Below are 23,163 nucleotides of genomic sequence, written 5' to 3'. Positions count from 1 at the left end.
AATGCTTGTGATACTGGTTTTGGAATTCTTCCTATTAGGACTTAACAAGTACCATATGTACTTGTTATTTAACTACTGTAGGTGTTAAATAAATATAATAGACTGAATAACCAACAATATAATATTTCATATAAATATGATATCTGTTCCATAAGAATTCTGAAAGGGCTCTAGAGGAGAAAGTAGTATGACCAAAGAAATTGAGAGCTTCTCTAAAGCCAGACTAAAAAACTATGATGGTTCAATCCAAAAAAGAAAGACAATACCTCACCGAAATGTATAAAAACTTAATTTCATATACTACATTAAATCCCTAATGAATAAAGGAAATATCACTTTATAGACCTTGTATAGAATAAAAGTAAAAATTATCCTAAAGAGTTGATATTGGTTTAAAACATAAAAGGTTTCATTCAAAAAGAGTTCAATTTAACTCATAAATGATAGCTGCATGAAACATTACTAAAGACTGCTTAATGACCTTTGAAATACAACTCTTATCTTCTAAAGGTAACATCAAAAGAACCACTGTCATATCCCATGGCGTCCTCAATTACTACAAAAAACACTAATCTGAAAAAAGGGTATTAACAAGATTTAATAGATATTTGTACAAATTTACCCTATTATTATAAGAACCATACAGTGAACACTGATAATTCACCAGGATCATTCAACAAGCCTCACTGTTTCTAAAAATAATTCCTATAAACAAGACCAGAAAATCTTTGCTACCTTAAACCTCCAGACTGAAAACACTGAATATAACTAAAACTATGCAAGTCAACATGAATTTCTAAGACTAAGTCCTAAAAGATTGCAGGCAAACCATCAGAATTATTTTCTAAGCCTTCATTTAAACTGTATATTATGTCCCAGAGACAAATCCTCATGTTACATTATATTTACAATCCAAAGAGAAGCTCTTGTTATATCTATGCTTCTGTAACCAGATGCCAATAATAAAAGCATAAGCATAATGTTAGATTCTAAAGGAGACAGATGCCTCTTCTCTATTACTTCCTGATGAACAATACAATACACTTAAGCAAGTAACAGGTCATCAGTGCACTTTGAGCGCTTGTCTAATTCCTATACAACAGCCACAACTTTAACTGACGGGAGCACTTAAAACTAGTAGGAAAAGCAGTTAATGGTTACTATTACAAAGTCACAGTCTCTCTGGTACTTACTAGTGTTGGAGAATTCTGATCTGGCCAAAAAGACTCTGGAACAGGCCAGTGGCCTATAGGAACCCCAGTTTTAGGATTTGGTCTGACATATATGAGTTTGTGACAGCTATGCCAAGGCTGAGATCCCAAAGGCCTTGATACATCTGGCTGCCCATCTACGGCAAAGAAATCAAAGCAAAGTATGTATCATTAAAGGAAAAACATAAGCAGTTAAATTATATCTACTATTACTTAGTGAAAATGTCTTAATACTTCTTCAATTCTGGATTTTCCTATTTTTCTTAAATGGTAGAATACTATCATGACCAAGGCTTAACATTTAGATTATATCAGAATTCACTAGAGACTAACATCAGCAAATTCCAACTATGAGTTCAATAGGTGAAAGGAAGTCCCACAGCATCTTTTCCTTGTCCAATCAGATTATGTAAAACATACTTTATGGTAGATACTTGTTTAACGAATGACATGTTTTCCCCACTAGATGATAAGGGCAAACACTCAATTTCTTCACCATCATGCTTGGCTTAGTAAATACTAGGTAAGTATTGCTAAATGAATATTTCTTTAAAATCAATCTTTTTAACTAAAGCCTAATAACTAAAATGAAAAGTTAATATGAAAATCCAGATTTGAGTGCCTACCTTTAATCTAAAACAATTCTAGAAAACGGTAACTCTCTTTAACAGTTCAGTAAACATTTACTTAGTGCCTAACTCTAAGCAAAGTCCTAAAATAATTTAAAAATAAATATATTCCATGTGTAACAATTCAATTTTTTTTAAGTTTGTTTTTTTAAACCAGACACAGTATGCGATTTATATAATCTTACCATCTTCTGCTCCTTCCCTATAATCCCTTCTGAGGGTACCACTTTCTCATCTCTATGACCTTTCTCTTCTCCCAATTACCCACTCTAGTGGATCACCTCTGCCAGTGCCATTAATGACTTTCTAATTCTTGTCATAAGCTACATCATACAAGGCAGAAGGTCCAGATGTAAACTGTCCATTGGTTCTGGTAAAACTCCTTATACCCTCTGGCTAATATAAATAGTTCATGATCACAAAATATTAGAATAAAGCCAGGTGGGGCTCAGCTAGACTTTAAAGGATCAAGCTGAATGTCAAAGGCTGGTTTCTCATTTTGGGAACCAGACCAACCATTTGGTTCTGATCAGTCTGATCTTTAGAAAAAATGTAGCTAAGGAATTAAATAAACACTTAGGGTTGAACACTCTTGTGAATTAAGGGACATGGAAGAAGCATATATACTGGAGAGAGTCAGCATTACAATACTAAAAAGGAAATATGCTAATCTGTCAATGTTTAAAAAGGGTTTTGGCGCTTATAAATTTTCAGGCTATGAACAACCAATATAAAAATGCGATGCTACCAAACCACTGTCATATTACCTTGACTTTCCTATTTAATCTTCCCTCTTTACCAACAGCTGTTTTGTCATCTTAATAATCTGACCTTAACATTGACAAGGCCAAATCATAGTAATTTTTCAGTTCAAGTTGAATACTTGATAAAGCCAGTTTACAATGTCTATAAGAGAAGTACAATAATACCTTCTACAGGGGAAGGATCTGGTCCTGCTTTCTCAAAGTTTATTACCACTCCACTTTGTACTTTCTGCACCAAGGACTCCAGACACTGATTAAGCATTCTTGGAGAACATACAGAGTATGAACGGCCTGAAATAAAAAGAATAAAGTTGCAAAAATTCCTACTTTTAACAAAAAAGAACCATAGTAGGGTTTTTGACAATACTGACTAACGAAAGTTCAATGATAAAGTCTGACCTTTTCATTATCTAATAGAAGAATAACAAAACAAAAATAGCTATTCTCAATCAATCAACAATTCCATTTTGTGAGAGTATGTAAATTTTTCTTTGTAATTAAAGGTATGTGTAAAATAGAAATCTTTGTGTGAGCAAACCACAATGAAAAAAATCATTACATATATACACAATGTATTACATGAAATGAGATTTTAAAATATATATAAATTAAAAAAAACTATCTCCAACTGTTTTCCAAAACAATTTATCTTTATTACACATATACAACATCTGGCAACGAACCCCCAAAATCTTACTCCTGCTTAACAAAAGTATTATCACTAAAGATTAATGCTAAGAACATAGATGATACTCAATAATTATTTAATTGATCTGCTGGTAGGTACTGCATATTTTAAGTGTTTGCACTTTAATATATAGATAGTAGCATGTGCTTCTCTGAATTTCATTTGGCTTACATACTTAGAAATTACCTATCTTAAGTGAATTTCCCTCTTGAATATTTTAACCTATGAAATTTTTAGTTCAGAAGCATTAAAATGCTAGTGATTAAGAAAAAATACCAGTGAAAAGACTTCTTAAACAGGGATTTTTCAATAAATATATCTAGACCTGTGCTGTCCCATATTGCAGCCACTGGCCACATATGGCTACTGAAAACTTGAAACACGGCTAGTCCAAATTGAGATATACAGTAACTATAACATACACACCTGATTTTGTAGATGTAATATAAAGATAATGTAAAATCCCTGAATAATTTTTAATTACCAATATCACGTTGAAATATTTTGAATATATTGATTTAAATAAATATTATATAAACTAATTTTACCTGTTTCTTTTTAGTTTTTTGGTGGTTTTTTTTTTTGGCTGCGCCACTCAGCTTGTGGGATCTTAGTTCCCCAACCAGGGACTGAACCAAGTCCCTCGGCAGTGAAAGTGCAGAGTCCTAACCACTGGATCGCCAGGGAATTCCCTATCAGTTTCTTTTTAATGTGACACTATAAAATTTATAATTATATATATAACTTATATTTCTATTATCTGTACTGATCTAGACCAGTGCTGAAAACCATGACAACTAAAAATCTTTAATCAAACATCTTACAATGTTATTTGCAATAAGCTCAATACGAAAAAGTCCTATTCCTTAAGAAATTCAACCAATTATTACCAAACACGTTATATTATTATATTTGACATATCAAATTACTCATATCAATTTACACTCAACATGTGATTTGCTAAAGGCTACTCAGAAAAGAGAACATTAGGCAGTAGAGTGATTCAAATCCTCAGTCAGCTTAGAATAACAAGCAACATATAACAAATGGCTTACCCTGAATACAACAATAAGAGCCACACTTATAAAAATACTCACCAATTACTGAGTGTCTATGTACCTGGCACTATTCTAATCACTCTATTAATTTATCCAATCCTAGCAACAATTTTATTGGTTACTTTCTCCATTTTACAAATGAGAAAACTAAAGCATGGAGAGATTAACTAATTTATTCAAGTTAGTATAGTAGTGCAGCCAAGATTCAAACCCTTACAAGGTATTAGACACTTTCATCTGGACATACGTTCTTCCCTGAAAACCATGATGTTACTTTAAAGTAGAAAGCCTATATGGAACCACACTTATTTGAAAGAATTGGCAAATTAAAATTTTTTTAGTCAATTTAAACATGTACATAAAACAATACATAAAAAGGCTGACCGTCTTAACACAGGAAGTATTTAGAAGATTATATAAAGGTTCAATATCTTATTTCATGATATTTAAGCATATTCCCAAGATGTTAATAAAAAACAGAAGTTCTTAAGTATAAAATTGTGGCAATCCTCTCTACTCCCCTAACCTGTGTCATCAACTAATTGATTAGGAAAATATAAGAGGTTATGATCTTAGTATGAAATAAAATTACTAACAAAGACATTTTATGAAAATTGGAGAAAAAATAAACTTGAGTCACTTAGAAAATAACAAAAATTCATTAATTCTTTTGAAAGTTAAAGGAAATTTTGCCATCTTTACAAAGTGAACCTATAACCTATGTCATGTTTCTCTTATTCTTTATGTCAAAACTCACCTCTTGGAATGTTTAACACCTTGTATTGAAGGATAAAGTTTCTGGGATCACTAATAATATTTGTGAGAAAAGCACATACTTTCAAGTCAAGAAGCTGGCTCACTTGTGGTTAGAGGATCCCCCCCAAAAAATCTAAACATAGTGAGTCTGAAGGCAGTAAAGTGAAACAAAGGAAAAAAAAAAAAACTTTCCCCCAGAGTATACTAGATTAGCATTTTAGTAAAATGGATAAGAGACAAAAGGAACATTTCTAAGTTGGGCAACAGTCCTTATACAGGCTAAGAAAGTTAAATTTATTTAATCTAGAAAAGTCTTACAATTTTTATAAAAAGCTTTTTATCCTCAATACGTCCACCAACATGTCTATTAGGCATTTTTAAAATTTGATGTCATACCTGCGCCTCTCCCAAACCTGCTTCTCCTCTGAGTAACCATCTCAGTACTTGGCATAGCCATTCACCTCCACTTGTTCAGGCCAACTGAATCATCTAGGAATCAGCCTTGATTCCTTCTTCCCTCATTGCCCTCAGTATCTCCTTTCCATCAGACCACCTCTCACCCACCACCTCCAAACCTAACACTTTAGATCAAAGTACTATCATCTCTTCTAGTCTCCCTGCTTCCATTCTCACCACTTTACAGTATATTCTCATCCAACAGCTGAAGTGATCTTTCAGAAACAGAAATCAGATGTCACCTCCTATAAAAAGCCCTCCAATGACTTCTCATCACACTTGGAAAATAAAAAATATTCATTATGGCCTAAAAGGCTATTCAATACTTGGCCCTTGCCTACCCCTCTAAACAAACCTGTTACTCTCTACTTCTCCCTACAAAAGCTCCAGCCATATCAGCCTTGCTGTTGCTCCCAAAAATATGGGGCATATTCCTTCTCTTATTATTTCCTCTACCTAGATCTTTGTATGGCTTACTCCATTATTCAGATTTCTGTTCAAATGCTAACTAGACTTAGTTAGCATGTGGTGACCATTTCACAATGTATACAAATATCAAATCATTATGTTGTACACCTGGAACTAAAATATCTAAAAAAGAGAGAGGGTTGATGAACATGCTGTAACAATAATTTTAGAGGGATTAATATTTTTAAGGTACAACCAGGGCTGACTTAATCCTTATTCAAACAACTGACTTTAACATCAAGGTTAGAGATATGCAAATGTAATTTATAAATAACTGTTGTTTTATTTACTTCTTTAGACAAAGAGTATAACAATCTCCAAGGACATGCAATATTTTAAATTGATTCAAACTGGGGTAAGCATATCCTTTAGGTTGATGGTTAAAAAAAAAAAAGTCACCTCCTCAAAAGACTTCCCAGGAATACTCATTCTCTGCCTCATTACATTCTGCACCCTCACCCTATTTTTTTTTTCTTGATAGTAAGGAGAACTCTCTGAAATATTATTTATTCATTTTACATGATTTCATCTGTCACACAGTCCAAAAATGTAAGCTTTCTGTCTATCGTTCCTGCTGTATTCCCAGGATCAAAAACAGTTATTTGGCATAGAGTATTCATTAATTACTTGATAATAAAAGAAAAATGCTTACAATTACAATTATATAATTTTTAAAGTATACATTAAAAATATAACAAAATATTAGTTATTTTGGCAACACAGGCAAATTTCTTTCCAATTTTTCCTTAATGAACATGAATTGTTCTATAATGGAAAAAATAAATGTACACACACTACTCTTATCATCAAGTTTAAAAATGCACAGAATTGTTAGCAGTGATTACATATTTGGATAGTACAACACCAGTGGATGTTAGCTTTTCTATTATTTCTACTTTTCTGGTGTTTTATCCTCAAAACTTTTTTTAGTCAACATTCTTTGAAAATAAAGAAGAAAACATACTATTCACATAATATGGAAAGGTGAGTGACATTTGACCAGCTTCCCATTGTTGCTAGCAGGAGCATGAAGAAAGGTAAATAAACCACTACATCAGAAGAGATTCAGGATGTATATTGGGGAAAGCTCCCTAATTCCTTGACCAACTAAGTTTTCTGGGTCACTGAAAGATATTACCAACAGTGATTTTGGAATATTCTTCTAACTTATCTTCTTCTTTTTTTTTTTTTTTAACATCTTTATTGGAGTATAATTGCTTTACAATGGTGTGTTAGTTTCTGCTTCATAACAAAGTGAATCAGTTATGCATATACATATGCTCCCATATCCCCTCCCTCTTGCGTCTCCTTCCCTCCCACCCTCCCTATCCCACCCCTCTAGGTGGTCACAAAGCTGATCGCCCTGTGCTATGCAGCTGCTTCCCACTAGCTATCTATTTTACGTTTGGTAGTGTATATATGTCTATGCCACTCTCTCTAACTTATCTTCTTCACATACCTATCTATATGGGATACGCTTTTTGTCTGTGAAATTTGCAGATCTCCAAAATCCACAGAATTTTAGAAGAAAGGCACCTAAAATATAAATTAGACTTTATATTTTCCTTTAACTTACATAGCTGGCTATGATAGAATCTCAATAGAGCACTGACAGTGTATGGAGACTATGTCACAGCCCCTGACACTGATGAAATAGTGGTATGCCCAACCTGGACATTTTAGTATCAAATTCCCTAAGCAAGAACTAAAAGGCACCATGAAAGCAAGAATACCATGCCTGTCATATTCACTATGGAAGTCCTAAAGCATGGAACAGTGCTTGGTACACAGCAGGCACTCAATACATATCCATATGAATTTAACCCACCTGTTAACCAATTCCACATTATAAAAGTTCTGAGTCTCTTACATATTCTGTTTCAAGAATTTCATTAATGTTCACTGAGCACAGTGACCACCTGGACTAGCTGGCTAAGAGTTCACTACCTGTTTCCTCTAACCTATCTAGCTTCCTCTTTGCCTCTGGGGAAAACTGTACTTAACCAGGCATTAATCATTACATGGATAATGAGATGATTCTCAAAACATTTTTTCAGAGAAAAAAGTTCTACGGCATTTGTAAATCATTAGCAATCTCTGTAGATAAGAATGTAAGTTTAACAACTTCAAATACCAGCATTTTCTATATGGTTAGAAAAAAAATATTATGCATTATCAGACCCAATAGTATTCACATCCTATTCAAATCGAATCAAAGACCTTCATCAATGTAGTTTTAAAACCATCTATGTCTACTAACTTCTAATATTAATTTGTTGAACAAAAACAAACATGGAGATTTTGAAATGCACACTTTAAAACATTCAGATAAACTCTGCTTAAGTCACTGAATTACTGCCAGCAAAGAACTTACCGCCTGTCACTTCACACATTGGTGTGATTGCAGAGTCATCTAAAGGCACACCTGTCAACTGCTCTGATTCTACTGACATCGTGCCAGGCAACCGCAACACTAATGCAAAGAGTCTCTGATCCCAACGAAAAGGTTCCTTGGTCAATTCGCTTCCAGGCAAAGGAGAATTAAGAGGTAAATGGAGCTGAAAGTAAGGGGAAATAAAAAAACAATAAGATTTCCAACACTATTTCTCCCAAAAAGGCTACATTAATGACACATATTAAAACTACATCATGAGTCATGAGTCTCCTATCATTTAAAAAAACCAAGCTCAAAAAACAAAAGCTTATATATATATATATATATATATATAAAATAGCATATAAGATATTATTACTTCAATTTTCTTAAGCTTTGCTCAAAGAAGACCTCAATTGAAAAAAATCTATTTCTGTAATGCTTTTCAGATTTCAACACAACTCACCACCAGGTGCTGGACTGCTTCTAAATAAATCATTTCATTTAATCATTAAATCAACCCTATGATAAATATCTTAGGGTTCCTATTTTCTAGATTAAAAAAAAAAATGGGCCTCAGAGACAATAAATGATTTGGCCTCCCAGGTCCAAGTCACTATTTTTTCTTTTTCTTTTTTTTTAAAATTAATTAATTTATGTATTTTATTTATTTATTTATTTTTGGCTGCTTTGGGTCTTCATTGCTGCGTGCAGGCTTTCTCTAGTTGTGTCAAGTGGAGGCTACTCTTTGTTGCGGTGCACCGTCTTCTCATTGCAGTGGCTTCTCCTGTTGTGGAGCACAGGCTCTAGAAGCGCAGGCTTCAGTAGTCGTGGCTCACAGGCTCTAGAGTGCAGGTTTAGTAGTTGTGACGTACGGGCTTAGTTGCTCCGCGGCATCCCAAACCAGGGATCGAACCCGTGTCCCCTGCACTGGCAGGCGGATTCTCAACCACTGTCCCACCAGGGACGTCCCACAAGTCAGTATTTTTTTCTACCACACCACAGTAGCCTCAAACACCTCCACAGTTAATGATTTAAATATGCTTCATTTCATACGAAACATATCTTCCCAAAGCATTTGCTTAAAAGTAAATTTTATTACTCTAGTTACATATTAAATATATTAAAGGTAATGATTCTTACTACTTCTGAGTAAAGGTAGAGGGTTTGGGGGTTTCTTCCATGTGTTTTTTAATCTATGCCTCTCCCCATGCCTCTAGGACCTGCTCAATCAGAATCCAAGATTCTTAAGAATTTTTAAACACTTTAAAGTGATTCTAATGGGTACCTCTGAACCAACAGTCACAAGGTACCAACAGATCCACACATCAGTCTTAGCGTAAGTAAATGGGGACAACCAGACAATATGGGCCTCATGATGTGAAGTACATAACATTGAAAAAAGGAAGGAAAGAAAAAGGGAAGGAAAGGTTGAATCTGAATCTAACCAAGCCTTCAGTTCTAACCACCAGTTTACAGGGAAAACTGACGATACAGGATCAAGTTATCCACCACCACAGGGAGCAATCAGTCAAATCCAGAATGTTACAGGACAGATGACCTGGTTTCTCCAATGAATCAATGGCACGAAAAAGCAAAGAGTGGGAGTGGGGAGGGCTGGTGGAACTGTTAGAGAATAAGAGACAAAACAATCAAGAGCAAAGATTTTTAAGACAATCGGGAAAATTTGAAATACATGTTACTGGTATTATTAATAATATTTAAGTGTGATGATATAGTGCTTAGGAAAACAAAAGTCCTTATCACTTATAAAATTTTTAAAAAAAGAAATGAAACCCAGGATCAGCATACTCAGGGACTGATTTATACAAATACTGGAGTTTTCTTTAAAATACAGAACACATTTCAAAATTATCACTCCGCTGTATACCTGAAACTAACACAACACTGTAAATCAACTATACTCCAATAAAAATTTTTTTTAATAAATAAAATAAAATTGTCACTTCCAAATTAATTGCCAGAGTTTACACTACTTTTGTCAAAAACAAGACATAATTGTATTGCTTACAGCCTTTCTATTTCTCACCTTGAAGATTTCTGAACTTGATAAATTAGGGATTGAAGTCATTCTACACTGACTTAAGAACTCAAGTTTCTTCAATGACTTACATCAAACCATTAAAAAAAAAATCAGATTCAATTCTAAGAAGAGAATTCCTAGCAAAGCTCTGCTAAAGTGGCACCTCTCTCCAAAAGACTCATGTCAAGAGAATCTGCTGCAAGATTCCTACATCAGGATCAGCCAAGATTTCGTGCCCATGGCCAAGAGTCATGAGCTTTTCTCCTGGCACTGATCCTATTTTTAAGGCAGAAGTCAGAGGCAATAATAAGGAAGGACTCTTAAATTAAGAAATCTGGGCCAGGGTGTTCCCTGAGGAAGGTTTTCTAACCTCAAAGGTTCTGTGACACTTGCAAAACAGCTTGGGAACTCCAAGACCTTGCTGCTATCACCACACCCTGCCAGAAGATAAATATCGAAGCACCAATGGCACTGGAGGAAGATTTCAACTGTTAATGCAGTAGCTCTGGAAAGTAATGGATACGTGGACCTGTCTCAAGAATCCAGTGGACAACAGCACTGCAGAGACCTCATGTATAAATAAATAGTGGACAGACCCCAAATCACGTACACATACACACACAACAACAGACCCCAAATCACGTACACATACACACACAACTTATCAAGTAATGCTCACACACACACACACCCCAATCAGATAATGATGAGCATTATCTTTTTATTGGCCGCACAATGCTAGATCTAGAATGTACTTCAAGTAAAACAAATAAGCAAAGGGTCACAAGCATATTTTACACAGAGCAATATCAATTTTATAAACTTGTCAAATTTTTATTCATTTTTCTATTTCTTATTATTTACGCCTTCCATATCACTACCACCCTCCCTCATCACCAAAGAGGCAGGAAAAACTCCTCTATAGCTGAAATGTGCTAGTAAAATAAGAATGAGTGAGGGCAAGCAAACAGGGACAGGAAAAAGATAAAAAACCTTAATGAAAAAATATTCTCAGGAGGGTTGGATTACTCCAAACCTAAAGTCTACAGTTGAAATTCTAGCAATGTCTTATAATCACCAAGGGAGGTCTTTCTGGATATGTGGACTTTGAAAATCAAGGCAAATAGCACATAAATCAAGTAGAAAAACATAAAATTAACCACTAGAAAAATGTGCAATAAATATGAATAGATAATTCCCAAAGTTAAAAATGGGCAACAAAAAAAAATAATGCCCGAAGAAACTCATATAGCCTATAAATAGGTAGAAAGACGCTCAAATACACTAATCATCAGATAATACAAATTAAAGGCAAGATGCAAAATGATACATAGAGCAGAGCATCTATATGCACTATTAAACAATTACTTAGTGTAGTTTTATATGTGTATAACATACACATATAGGAAAAGTAAAAAAACATGAACTGGAAGGCTACACACCAAATTCATGATAATTGTTGCTGCTTGGATGGGGAAGAGGGAGGGAAATAACACTGAGTAAGGGAAGAAAAGAAACGGCACTTAACTATCTGCAATGTTCTCTTCCATTCACTAAATTTTTAAAAATCCTCAACAAAAAAAAAAATCAAAATGAGCAAATATGGCAGAAATTTTTGTATCACTTACTCTCATCCAGAATATTAGAATATAATAATATGCAAAAACACAGTAAACTATCCATTCAAGCAGTTATCTATATCTCTTTTATAACAGTGTTATCATTTTATAAGAAAATGAAACACAAGAAAACTTCATACACGTCTCAACTCAATAAAAGGCAGATTAGATATAATCACTAGCCCCAAAGCTCAGACATTTTTAAGGACATTCACACAGAGTTCTGCTTATACTTAACTGGCTATTAAAATATACCGTAAGACAGTAGAATATTTCTTGAAAATTATGTTTGCTTTCTCTCATCGTTTTTTATGCCCCTATAATATTAGACATTTAGGATTTGGAGGACTTAAAGATGCATGATAAAATATGGTCCCACTACTCCCAAGATTTCTGAGGACAGGGATCATGTTCCCAAAGGAACTGGTTTTAGAGATGTGTTTAAGGAGAAGCTGACAAACAGAAAGAAGATAGAAAATCACAGTACTGGCTATCAAGATATTTATTAGGATTTTTATTTCTGAACACTTGACAGGAAAATAGTTTTATAAAAGCCGTTTTCTGAGACTTAATTGCAGGAAACTTTAGTAAGAGAGTACTCAAATTTAAATGTCTGATAAGGCAAAAAAAACTGTCATTAGCAACAATAGTTACAGTAGTAACTATTACTTGGCAGACACTGTTCTAAACCATATATGTGTGTGTGTGTGTGTATACACACACACACACACACACACTCATTTAATCTACAAAATAAACAAACGTGGCAGGCACTACACATTCCTATTTACAAATGATAAAAACTGAGGCACAGAGAGCCTTGCCAGAAGGTACACAGTAAATGATGAGGAGACAGAATATAAACCCAGGTAGACCGGTCCCTGATGCTGTGCTCTTAAACACTGCATTGTACTGCCTGTTATTGAAATCATAATCTGCATTTAAAAAGATCAAGTGTTGAGATATTAATGTAAAAAATAAACTAATTCTATTAAGTGGAAAAAGAAAATTTTAATTATAAAAATAACTACTTTTAGAAAAAAATTTTAATCATCCATTTCTGAATCAATCTGGTGATTTTGAACCACTAATTACTAAATGTTATGAACATTTTAGATTATTTGTTTTTATAAAGCACAATTCTATGCTTTTCCCCCAGTTACTCTTTGATGAAAAGAGGCACTTTCTCCCTCTTGCTATTCACTTCCAGTTCTCAAGTACATGGGTAATAACAACAATAAAAATAAACAACAATAACTGCTAGCATAATAAGCACTCACTATGTATGTGTCAAGCAACATTCTGGGAGCTTTTCACATTTATAACATGCTTATAACAAATCGATGGGGTAGGTACTATTATTATCCCCATTTTACAGACAAGTTGCAATGTAAGATTGTGTGTCAAGAGAGAATACTGACTCAAATAACCCCTGCTATATAATCAAGTTTAGAGCATCAAAGAAGGACTGAAAATTTTAAGAACTGGATGAATCATGTGTAATTCAATAATATAGTAACTTTCTCGTAACCATGACATTATTGGTCTTTATTAGGGTCTTCATAAGATTATACTTTGCAAAGCTTCGGTCTAATGGACTAATAAACACAGAAAACTTTATACTAACCAAGTTTTATTTTTACTTGAATACAATTGAGGTTTTCTATATTATTATTTTAAATGGTTAATTTTATTGATCTCACCATTCCAGATTTCTTATATAATTACCTTGGTAGCTGACAGAAAAGGAAATATAACTTCAATTTAAATTGAGGAAGACTGTCCTACTTTTCCTTCTTCCCTTTGGATAACTATCTTACTGCCCTTTCTCACCTTTGAGTCTCTCCTCAATTTCTTATAAAAAAAAAGAAGACAATTTATTTCTCCATAGGTATGAAAAACAAAGGGCCGATTAGGAAGGTGATTGTCTATCATTAGGCATACTCAAACTTCATTTATTTATAATAGTGTGACTTCCCCTTAATTTGTTTCATATTTGTTTATGGTTCAGACCCTAATTATTTGTGATTTTGCTACGGCTGGACTAAAGATCAACTTAAATTTTAATCAGTTATTCTGTGAGTGCCTACCACAAGCATGGCATTATTTCAGGATTTAATAAGGACTCTACCAAGCCAAATAAGTAAGATTTGGATAACGTTTTAGCTAGCTCACTTTAAGATAACCAATTATAAAACTTCAGATAATCAGGATTCTCATACGTTATTACTTATTTTTTACATTTGCAGAATGTAAAAAATAAATAAATAAAAGTCAGCAAACACTGAAAGAAGATAAAAGAAATTTCTTTTAAAAACATTTTTAATTCAGGACCCGAACGGATTTCTCCTGGCACGCAATCTAACTCACTCCTGGATGATGATCACATCATGAGAGTCAGGTGACTGATCTGTACCAACTCTTAGGAGGTTTCCCCTTGCAGCTGGATATTCTGCAACTGGTTCTATTACTGAAGTAACTCATTATAAGTCCTTTAATAATTATACTTCCTACCTTAAGTTTTAATGACCTATTTCCCTGACTGCCTATCCCTCTCCAGTTTGAGAGAAGGCAGGGAGAGGGATCTGATTCTTTTCTGTGTCCCCCCCATAGTATTTGTCCTGTTCCCACAGCCTAAGGAAAGGACTAGAGTAGTACAGTACGAGGAGCGGAATGAGGGCTGCAGAGCACAAGCACCAGTCAGTGTCCTGCCAACAACATTTGTGCTCCCCCCAGCCCAAACCATACACAGATATGAATGCAAACACACAAACACAGATTCCACTGTCATACTGTGGTGGGTCGCAGAACCAGCTAGTCCCATCTCCAAGAGCTGAAGTATTATTCTTCCCCGATATATGAAACCAGCTGATCTCTATGTCCCTTGTATGTACCCACACATAGAGGATATAAAGACACGAGCTGCAAAAATTTGCCTGACACCTACAGCAGGGGGTAGAGAAACAACCATTCCATATGGCGAAGCCATTAACAACTCCTGAATCGAGCTCAATGTACAATATTCACAATGAGAATTTACATATGGACATACTTCTACTGAGGCCACACAGAATACAACCTCATAAATTTTAGCCTTAGAATTTAGAGATACAAAGAGTGTGGTCATACATTCTTTCTTGCAAAAATGTTTTACCTCACACACCAAACCAAAACTTGTCTTTATAGTTTAATGCACTGGCCTAGTATCAATGAACTTGGCACAGTATCAAAAAAGTAATTAGGTCATTATTAACACAAAATTTCTAATTGTTATCATGTGGGGCATTTTTCTTAAATATTAAGAATGGGGATCACAAATCGAGCTATAACTCAGGAATTATTTAATGAAAGGCAACACAGCAGACACTGTAATCTCCTACCTTCAAGAACATGTAAATAAATATGTTATGATACGTACAATAGTAAAAGTATGCATGAGGTACAGAGGAATAATTGATTATCTGGGGGATGGACCAGCGAAGGCTCTCCGAGGAAGTAGCATTTGAGTTAGTTTGAAGAATGAAAAGTTTACTGAGAATCTATAACCTTTTGCAGATTGCAGGACATGCAGAGTGAAGATCATGATCAAAAAGATAAAAGGCAAGAAATAACAAATACTGGCATAAAAAATTAAATTAAAATTCAGAACTGCTGGGGAGCAACATACAAAGGAAAGAAACTGAAGATTTTAAGAAAGCCTTTAAGAATGGGTAAGATTTTCATATATATATATATATATATATATAAGATAACGTATAAGGACCTACTGTGTAGCACAGGGAACTCTTCTCAACACTCTGTAATGACCTATATGGGAAAAGAATCTAAGAGTGGATATATGTGTATGTATAACTGATTCACTTTGCTGTACACCTGAAACTAACACAACACTGTAAATCAACTATACTCCAATAAAAATTAAAAAAAAAAAAAGAACGGGTAAGATTTTAATATGGTGGAGATAGAGGAATAATATTTAGCAGAAAGGAGCATGTGAGGAAATAAACAGGAAGCATTCAGGAAATTAGTAGCCTATTTTGGGTCAAGTTTATAGAAAATATAGGGGAATGATAAGGAATTTTTCTTCATCTGCTCATCATTTCCTAGTCTTTCCAACTCTACTAAAACAACTCCCACACTAAGTCATCAAAGATCTTTTTTTGGCCACGGTGGTAGATGACAGTGTGGTCAAAGTGTTCCAGGCTTGAGTCTTAACAGGCCTTGAAGCTTCACTGCCAGCCCGTTGGGAGCCAGTCGCCAGGTAAAGAAGCTTGAACTAGACCACTGCCCGATAAGAGATCTTACGGAGAGACAGAAGTCACAGGGACAAGAAGCAAGGTGCCCAGGCAACAGTGGGCACCAAAGCCCCAGACATGTAAATAAGGCCATCTTGGGTGTTCCAGCCCCAGCTGAGCCCCCAGATGAATGAAGCCAACTCGCAGAATATTGAGAAATAATAAACTGTTGTTGTTTTAAGCCACTAAGATTTAGGATGATTTGTTACACAGAAATAGATAACCAAAGGAGTCATTAAACCTAGTGAAGATTTTTCAGATTTAGCTTCCCAGCAGCATTCAAAACTATTTACCACTCTTTAGAAAGATACTCTTCCTTCGGCTTTCACCTTGAAATATTCTCATGGCTTCCCTCTGCTTCTTCGGCTGCTCCTCTGTCTTCCACCCCGACCCTCCCCTCAATCTCTAATACCTAGCCATTACATGCTGCTGACGTTCAAGGCTCAGTATTAAGCCTTGGCCAGTTTATACTCTAAATCCTCAATCCACCTACTCACAGTTTCAATTACTACCTATACTCAGATGATATCTTACAATTGGATATGTCCAGCCTAGATCTTTCTTTTGAGCACCAAAATATTCTTCTGCCTACTTGCCATTCCCTCTTGGATGGCTCAAAGGTACTTCAAACCCAGTTTGCTCAAAACTGAACTCATGATTTTCCTCCACCCCAAATGGTACTCTCTCAAGATTCCCTAGCTCAATGAATGGCACCGCAATCTATCCAGTTTTGCAAGAAGCCATCTCCCTCTTCCTTATACCCCCAAATGAAATATATATCAGCAAATTTGGTTGACTTAACTTTCTAAATCTCTCTTGAAACTGCTGCTTCTTTCTATCCCTTTTACTATCACCAACCCCCTGACCAAGCTATTGTCAGAACTAATGCAACAATGCCTAACTGGTCTTCCAACATCCACTTGTCTTTCACTCCTCCACCCCCTACCTCTAAATAAAACCCTTGGATGACTTCCTATTGCATTCATATTAATAACATTAATTGGCATGGCCTCAAAACCCCTTGTGTGGTCAATCCCAACCTTCTTTTCCATTTTATACAATGATCCCTCTTTTTTTATGCTCCAAGTCACATTAGCCTTCTTCTAGTCCCTCAGTCTCAAAACATACTCCTTTTGGGAGAAGAGCCTTTGTACAGTGCCTCTACCTGGTATGATCATCCTTCCCACTTTTTGGATAGTAAATCCTCCTCACCTCTTCAAATCTTAGCTTTCAATGACCTTCTTGACTAGATCCAGAGTGCCCTTATTAAAAGCTCTCACAATACATACTCCTCCCTTTTGTAGGATACATGATCACTGCAGTTCTACTTTTAACACATGATACTTTTATTAATGTCTCTCTTCTCAATTAGACCTAAGGGGACTGAGCTCCTGATTGTTTTATCATTTGATCCTCAGAGCACAGCAGTGTCTAGTTCATAGAAGAAACTCAATAAATATAGCTGAATGAATAAAACAGATGGATGGATAAATAAGGTAACTGGCTTAACTGTGAAAGGTCCAGAGGAATCTAGTGGACAATGGAAAACAATGAAACATTTTGAACAATAGAATAATACACTCAAGTGGTGTGCTTTAGCATAATTATTGCCATGGAAAGACAGATTTGAAGGAAACCAAGACAAGTTAAGGAGCTAATTAATAGTTTAAGAAAAACATCAAGGTGAATGATGGCAAAAGGAATAGGAATGAAAGCAAGAAACAAATTAATGAAAACAAAAAGCAAGGGACTAATATCAAAGACAATTATAGAGGAAAAAATATAGATTATGATATGCCCCCTAAGGCTCTGATGCCTTCTCTACCTCTACTATTGCAGTGATGATTTAACATGTTCAAATGATAACAAGTTACTGTAATACATGAAGCGTGACTTTTAAAAAAATGCAAAACTAAGTTCCAAAAGGACACACACACACACACTCTAAAAAAGAGCACTTTTCTCAAAAGATGCACAATAATGTTACCAACTCTAACGTATAACTACACATAATTGTTAAATAATATCCCAAATTATTCAGAATCTAACATAAAACATTTAAACTGAAATAAATTATAAAGTATTAGGTCAGAAGGTTAATTTAAAGCACATTGGTAAAGAAACAGAAAATAGAGTAAAAACCTTGTGAATCATTTTGAGACTCATTATTTCCCAGGTAACCGAGAGCAATTAATGCTTCAAGCATAAAAACTTATCAACAAACTTTCTTCAGTATGTTATATATGTCCCTATCGTCTGGAAATACATTGTACCCCCTAAAAAATAACAATAATAAACTTTTCTTGATAATTCAAAGAAGTAGGGAGAGAAAAAAGCTTAAAGACCTCTTGTTCATACCAAATATTGCCCCAAATCACATGGCAAGTTAGCAGGCTGACAAGTCTTCATTAACTGAACTCTGTGCCGGGGTTTTAATTAGATACTCTGCTTGAATCATCATATTTAATCCTCTACCACACCTGGTTACCTATAACTTAGATTCTAAGATATATCAGCAATTTAATGTATATTTCCTTGCTTCCCCAAAATTTAACATTAAGTGTATGTGAAACTTTTTCCAACAATAGCGCATAATTATCCATAAAGTTGCATATCCCCCCCTTCTTCCATCTCATGAGTTTCATGGTGTTTGAGTATCAAACAGAGTTTAGTCTAAGTCTTCTCCACACTGGGTCTAGAGGTTCTTCTGAATCCCTTTTGGCCATGATAAGTTAAACAGAACATCAGAGTCATATGTTATAGCCTGTGCTTATGATCTTGACCTCTTTATAGCACCTTTAGTTTGAAGAGTGTCACTTCAAGGTATATCAAAGGCTACTAGAATTTCATTTGCAGTTCCTATTTGATTAACCTTAGAATGTTTTTGCATTCTCTTTATTTCAATGATAAATTACTAGATGATATAATGCTCTTCTTTAAAAGGTTGGCTTTGAACAGATATTGGATTCTTCAGTAATAGTTCTTCACAACTGGTAAAAGAGTCATAATACCATCTCATAGCTTTGAAAGTTTTACCTCTCTTCTCAGAAATTGGGCAATTTCAACTGTCTTTATATTGCACTGCCTGTTGTACCTTAGGTGATCTAATGTATGTATCATATTTTTTGTTTGTTTCAATGCTTATTCACTGTAAAGTAATAATTTCCTTAGGGATACAAATTTATGTTAAACTTCTGAGACTTCTGGATAAAAATACGTAACAATCAGATGTAATCTGTGAACCATGTTTGCATTCTGATTCAAACAAAACAATCGTCAACATTTGTGAGACAAGTAGAGAAACTGGGATATAGAATGGATGTTAGATTAAACACCTTAAATTTTTTGTTAAGCTATAAAAAGAAATTAATTTAGAGTAATTATATTTTAAACTTAAATTTAATAAGATTTTTTAAAATAAATTACTGTTAAGTCATATTGAACATTGCGGGGGGGGTGCATGTGTGTGTGCGTGCGATGTCTGGAATTTGCTTTAAAATATTCCCCCTAAAATGTATACTGTATATATAAATGTTTATATAAATGTATAAATGTGTATGGGGTAGGGGCAGAACAGATGAAATGAGACCAGCAAAATGTGGCTAATTATTGAAGCTAGGTAAGGGTTCTTGAGGTTAATTATTTTATTTTCCCTACTTTTGTATATGTTTAAAAGTTCCACAATAAAAACTTCTTTGATTGGACATATGTGAATAACCAACACAACAATTAAAAATGCAAGCAATTAAAAGCCTCTGAGGAAAGGAAATGAGAATGGGAGGTCTTGCTTTTACTACTAGCCCTCGTCGTGCTTTTACTACATTAGCCAAATGTTCATGTTATTTAAACCGGAACATTTTAACTCTTTTAAACAGAATATAAAAAATTTCCCCTGACACGAGGTGTTAATAAAGCAAATAGTTCAGCCCAAGTGAGAGCGAAATGACCCACACCTGTGCATCAATATGCACGGACACAGGCAGTACCGGATGTAAGTCCATACCGTCTAGCTGAAAGCTAACTAACTTCTCCTGATTTCAGAAACTCTGAGAGGCTAAGGGTGGATAATATTTCCTAGAACAAAATAAATACAGAATTATCCTTTGGGGGTGGGAGGAAGGCAAGGAAACCCTGACACAAAGAGACTGATAAATTTGTCTAAGTAACTGCAGATTCTGGAAAAAGCAAGATTTAAACCCACATTCTCCCAGTTTGCTACAGCCTTGTTACATATCTGGATTCTCATCTAATGTTTACACTGTGTTTAGTAGTGTGTCACACTACTAAAATCTGTTTTTCTCCTTGACTTATAGTAATTAATTTCAGACTGCTGCTTCCTGAGCTCTTATGTCTACTTACTCACATCACCACTTTTGTGTATGTTTCCTCATCTATTAAAATATATAACAAGAATATATATGTATATAAACAAGGCTGGTTTAACATTAAAATTAATCAATGTAATTCACTATATTAGCAAAATAAAAAATCATATGATAATCTCAACATATGCATAAAAAATTGACAAAATTCCATACTCATATTCATGATATTTTAAAAACAAAAATCAGCAAACTGGGAACAAAGGAGAACTTCCAAAACCTGATAAAAGGAATACAGAAAAAAACCCTACAGTTAAAATCACACTTACATAGTGAAAGGTTTCACTCTCACCTCATTTGCCAAGACTGGGAACAAGGCAAAGATGTCTACTCTCACCACTTCTACCAGTACATTAAGACAAGAAAAACAAACCAAAAAGCAGACAGATACTTGAAAGAATATTCACAGACAACATGATTTTTTTTTTTTTGCGGTACGCGGGCCTCTCGCTGTTGTGGCCTCTCCCATTGCGGAGCACAGGCTCCGGATGCGCCGGCTCAGCGGCCATGGCTCACGGGCCCAGCCACTCCGTGGCATGTGGGATCTTCCCGGACCGGGGAATGAACCCGTGTCCCCTGCATCGGCAGGCGGACTCTCAACCACTGCGCCACCAGGGAAGCCCGACAACATGATTTTATATGAAAAAAAAAATTCCAAGAAATCTGGGAAAAACTGCTAGATAATAAGTCATTTTAGGAAAGTCACAGAATTCAAGGTCAAAATATAAAAATAAAATATATTTCTATGTACTAGCAACAAATAATCAAAAATTAAACGTAAAACAACTGATTTACAAAAGCGTCAAAATATATGTGTAGGGGCTTCCCTGGTGGCGCAGTGGTTGAGAGTCCGCCTGCCAATGCAGGGGTACACGGGTTCATGCCCCAGTCCAGGAGGATCCCACATGCCACGGAGTGGCTGGGCCCGTGAGCCATGGCCACTGGGCCTGCGTGTCCGAAGCCTGTGCTCCGCAACGGGAGCGGCCACAACAGTGAGAGGCCCGCGTACCGCAAAAAAAAAAAAAAAAAAAAAAAGTATATATGTGTAAAACTTATACAAGGAAAACCACAAACATTGGTGAGAAAAATTAGACTTAAAAAATTTGAGAGATATACCATGCTCATGGATCAGAATAACCAATAATGTAAAATGTGGATTTCCCCCAAATTAACTTAGAGATTCAATGTAATTACAATCAAAAGTGCAGTAGGCTTTCTTGTAAAATTTAATAAGCTGACTTTAAATTTGGATATTTAAATAAATTTAAATATGGAAAAAATTAAATGACTTAAATATGGAAATTCAAAGGCCTAGAACAGACAAAACAAGTCTGAAAAAGAAAATGTTGGAGACAAATTGCCTTCAAGACTTACAAAGCTACAGTAATAGAGACAGTGTTATACTGGCAAAAGGCAGAAATAGAAATCAATGAAACAGAATAGAAAGTCCAGAAACAGACAATCAAATATGTGGCCAATTGACTTTTAACAAAGATGCCACAGCAGTTCAATGGGTAAAGGATTACCTTTTCAACAAATGGTACTGATACAATTAGTTAACAGTGTGTCCAAAAAATGAACCTCAACACTTTCTTCCCATCATACATAAAATTCCTAAATGAATCATGACCCTAAAAGTAAAAGCTCACACTACAAAACTCTTTAAAGAAAACACAGGAGAAAGTAACATTAAGTTAGGCAAAGATTTCTGAAATAGGACACAGAAAGCACAAACCATAAAAGAAAGAAAGAATCCAAAAAAGAGGGGATACATGTATATGTATAACTGATTCATTTTGCTGTACAGTAGAAACTAACACAACATTGTAAAGCAAATATACTCCAATAAAAATTAATTTTAAAAAAAGAAAAAAATTAAAAACATTTGCTCTTTAAAAGACACTGTAAAAATTGAAAAGGCAAGCCATAGACTGGGAGAAAATACTTGGAAAACATGTATCCAATAAAAGCCTTGTATCCAGAATATGTAAAAGCTTCTTATAACTCAATGATAACAAGTAAAAAATGGGCAAGAGAATCTGAACACTCACTTCACCAAAGATATACAGGTGACATATAAGCACATGAAAGATGTTCAACATCATTAGTCATTAAGGAATGCAAACTAAAACCAAAATGAGATACCACTACACACCCACTATACTGTCTAAAATTAAGACTGAAAAAATTCAAGTGTTGGAAGGATGTAGAGCAACTAGAACTCTCATACACTTCCTGGTAGGAATGCAAAACAGTACAGCCACTTTAGTAAACAGTTTGGCAGTTTCACTGAGCCCGCGAGCCACAACTACTGAAGCCTGTGCGCCTAGAGCCGGTGCTCCACAACATAAGAAGCCACTGCAATGAGAAGCCCATGCCTGCAACGAAGAGTAGCCACTGCTCCCTGCAACTAGAGAAA

The 23,163-nt window shown here is 34.9% G+C and overlaps 1 protein-coding gene across 1 annotated transcript in view; it reads right to left on the bottom strand.

Moving 5' to 3' along the window:
- INTS6 (integrator complex subunit 6) overlaps positions 1–23,163 on the bottom strand; it is an 88,124-nt gene that overhangs the window by 20,012 nt on the left and 44,949 nt on the right. The window contains exons 5-7 of the mRNA XM_065895890.1: positions 8,405–8,588; positions 2,770–2,895; positions 1,194–1,348 (exon numbers count right to left, since the gene is read on the bottom strand). Of these exons, the coding sequence (XP_065751962.1) occupies positions 1,194–1,348; positions 2,770–2,895; positions 8,405–8,588 (465 nt within the window). The remainder of the gene's footprint in view (positions 1–1,193; positions 1,349–2,769; positions 2,896–8,404; positions 8,589–23,163) is intronic.

This window comes from Phocoena phocoena, chromosome 18 (genome assembly GCF_963924675.1).
Source record: "Phocoena phocoena chromosome 18, mPhoPho1.1, whole genome shotgun sequence".
Taxonomy (NCBI): Eukaryota; Metazoa; Chordata; class Mammalia; order Artiodactyla; family Phocoenidae; genus Phocoena; species Phocoena phocoena.
The sequence above is the reverse complement of the archived record's forward strand: the minus strand, read 5'-3'. Positions and strand labels throughout refer to the sequence as shown.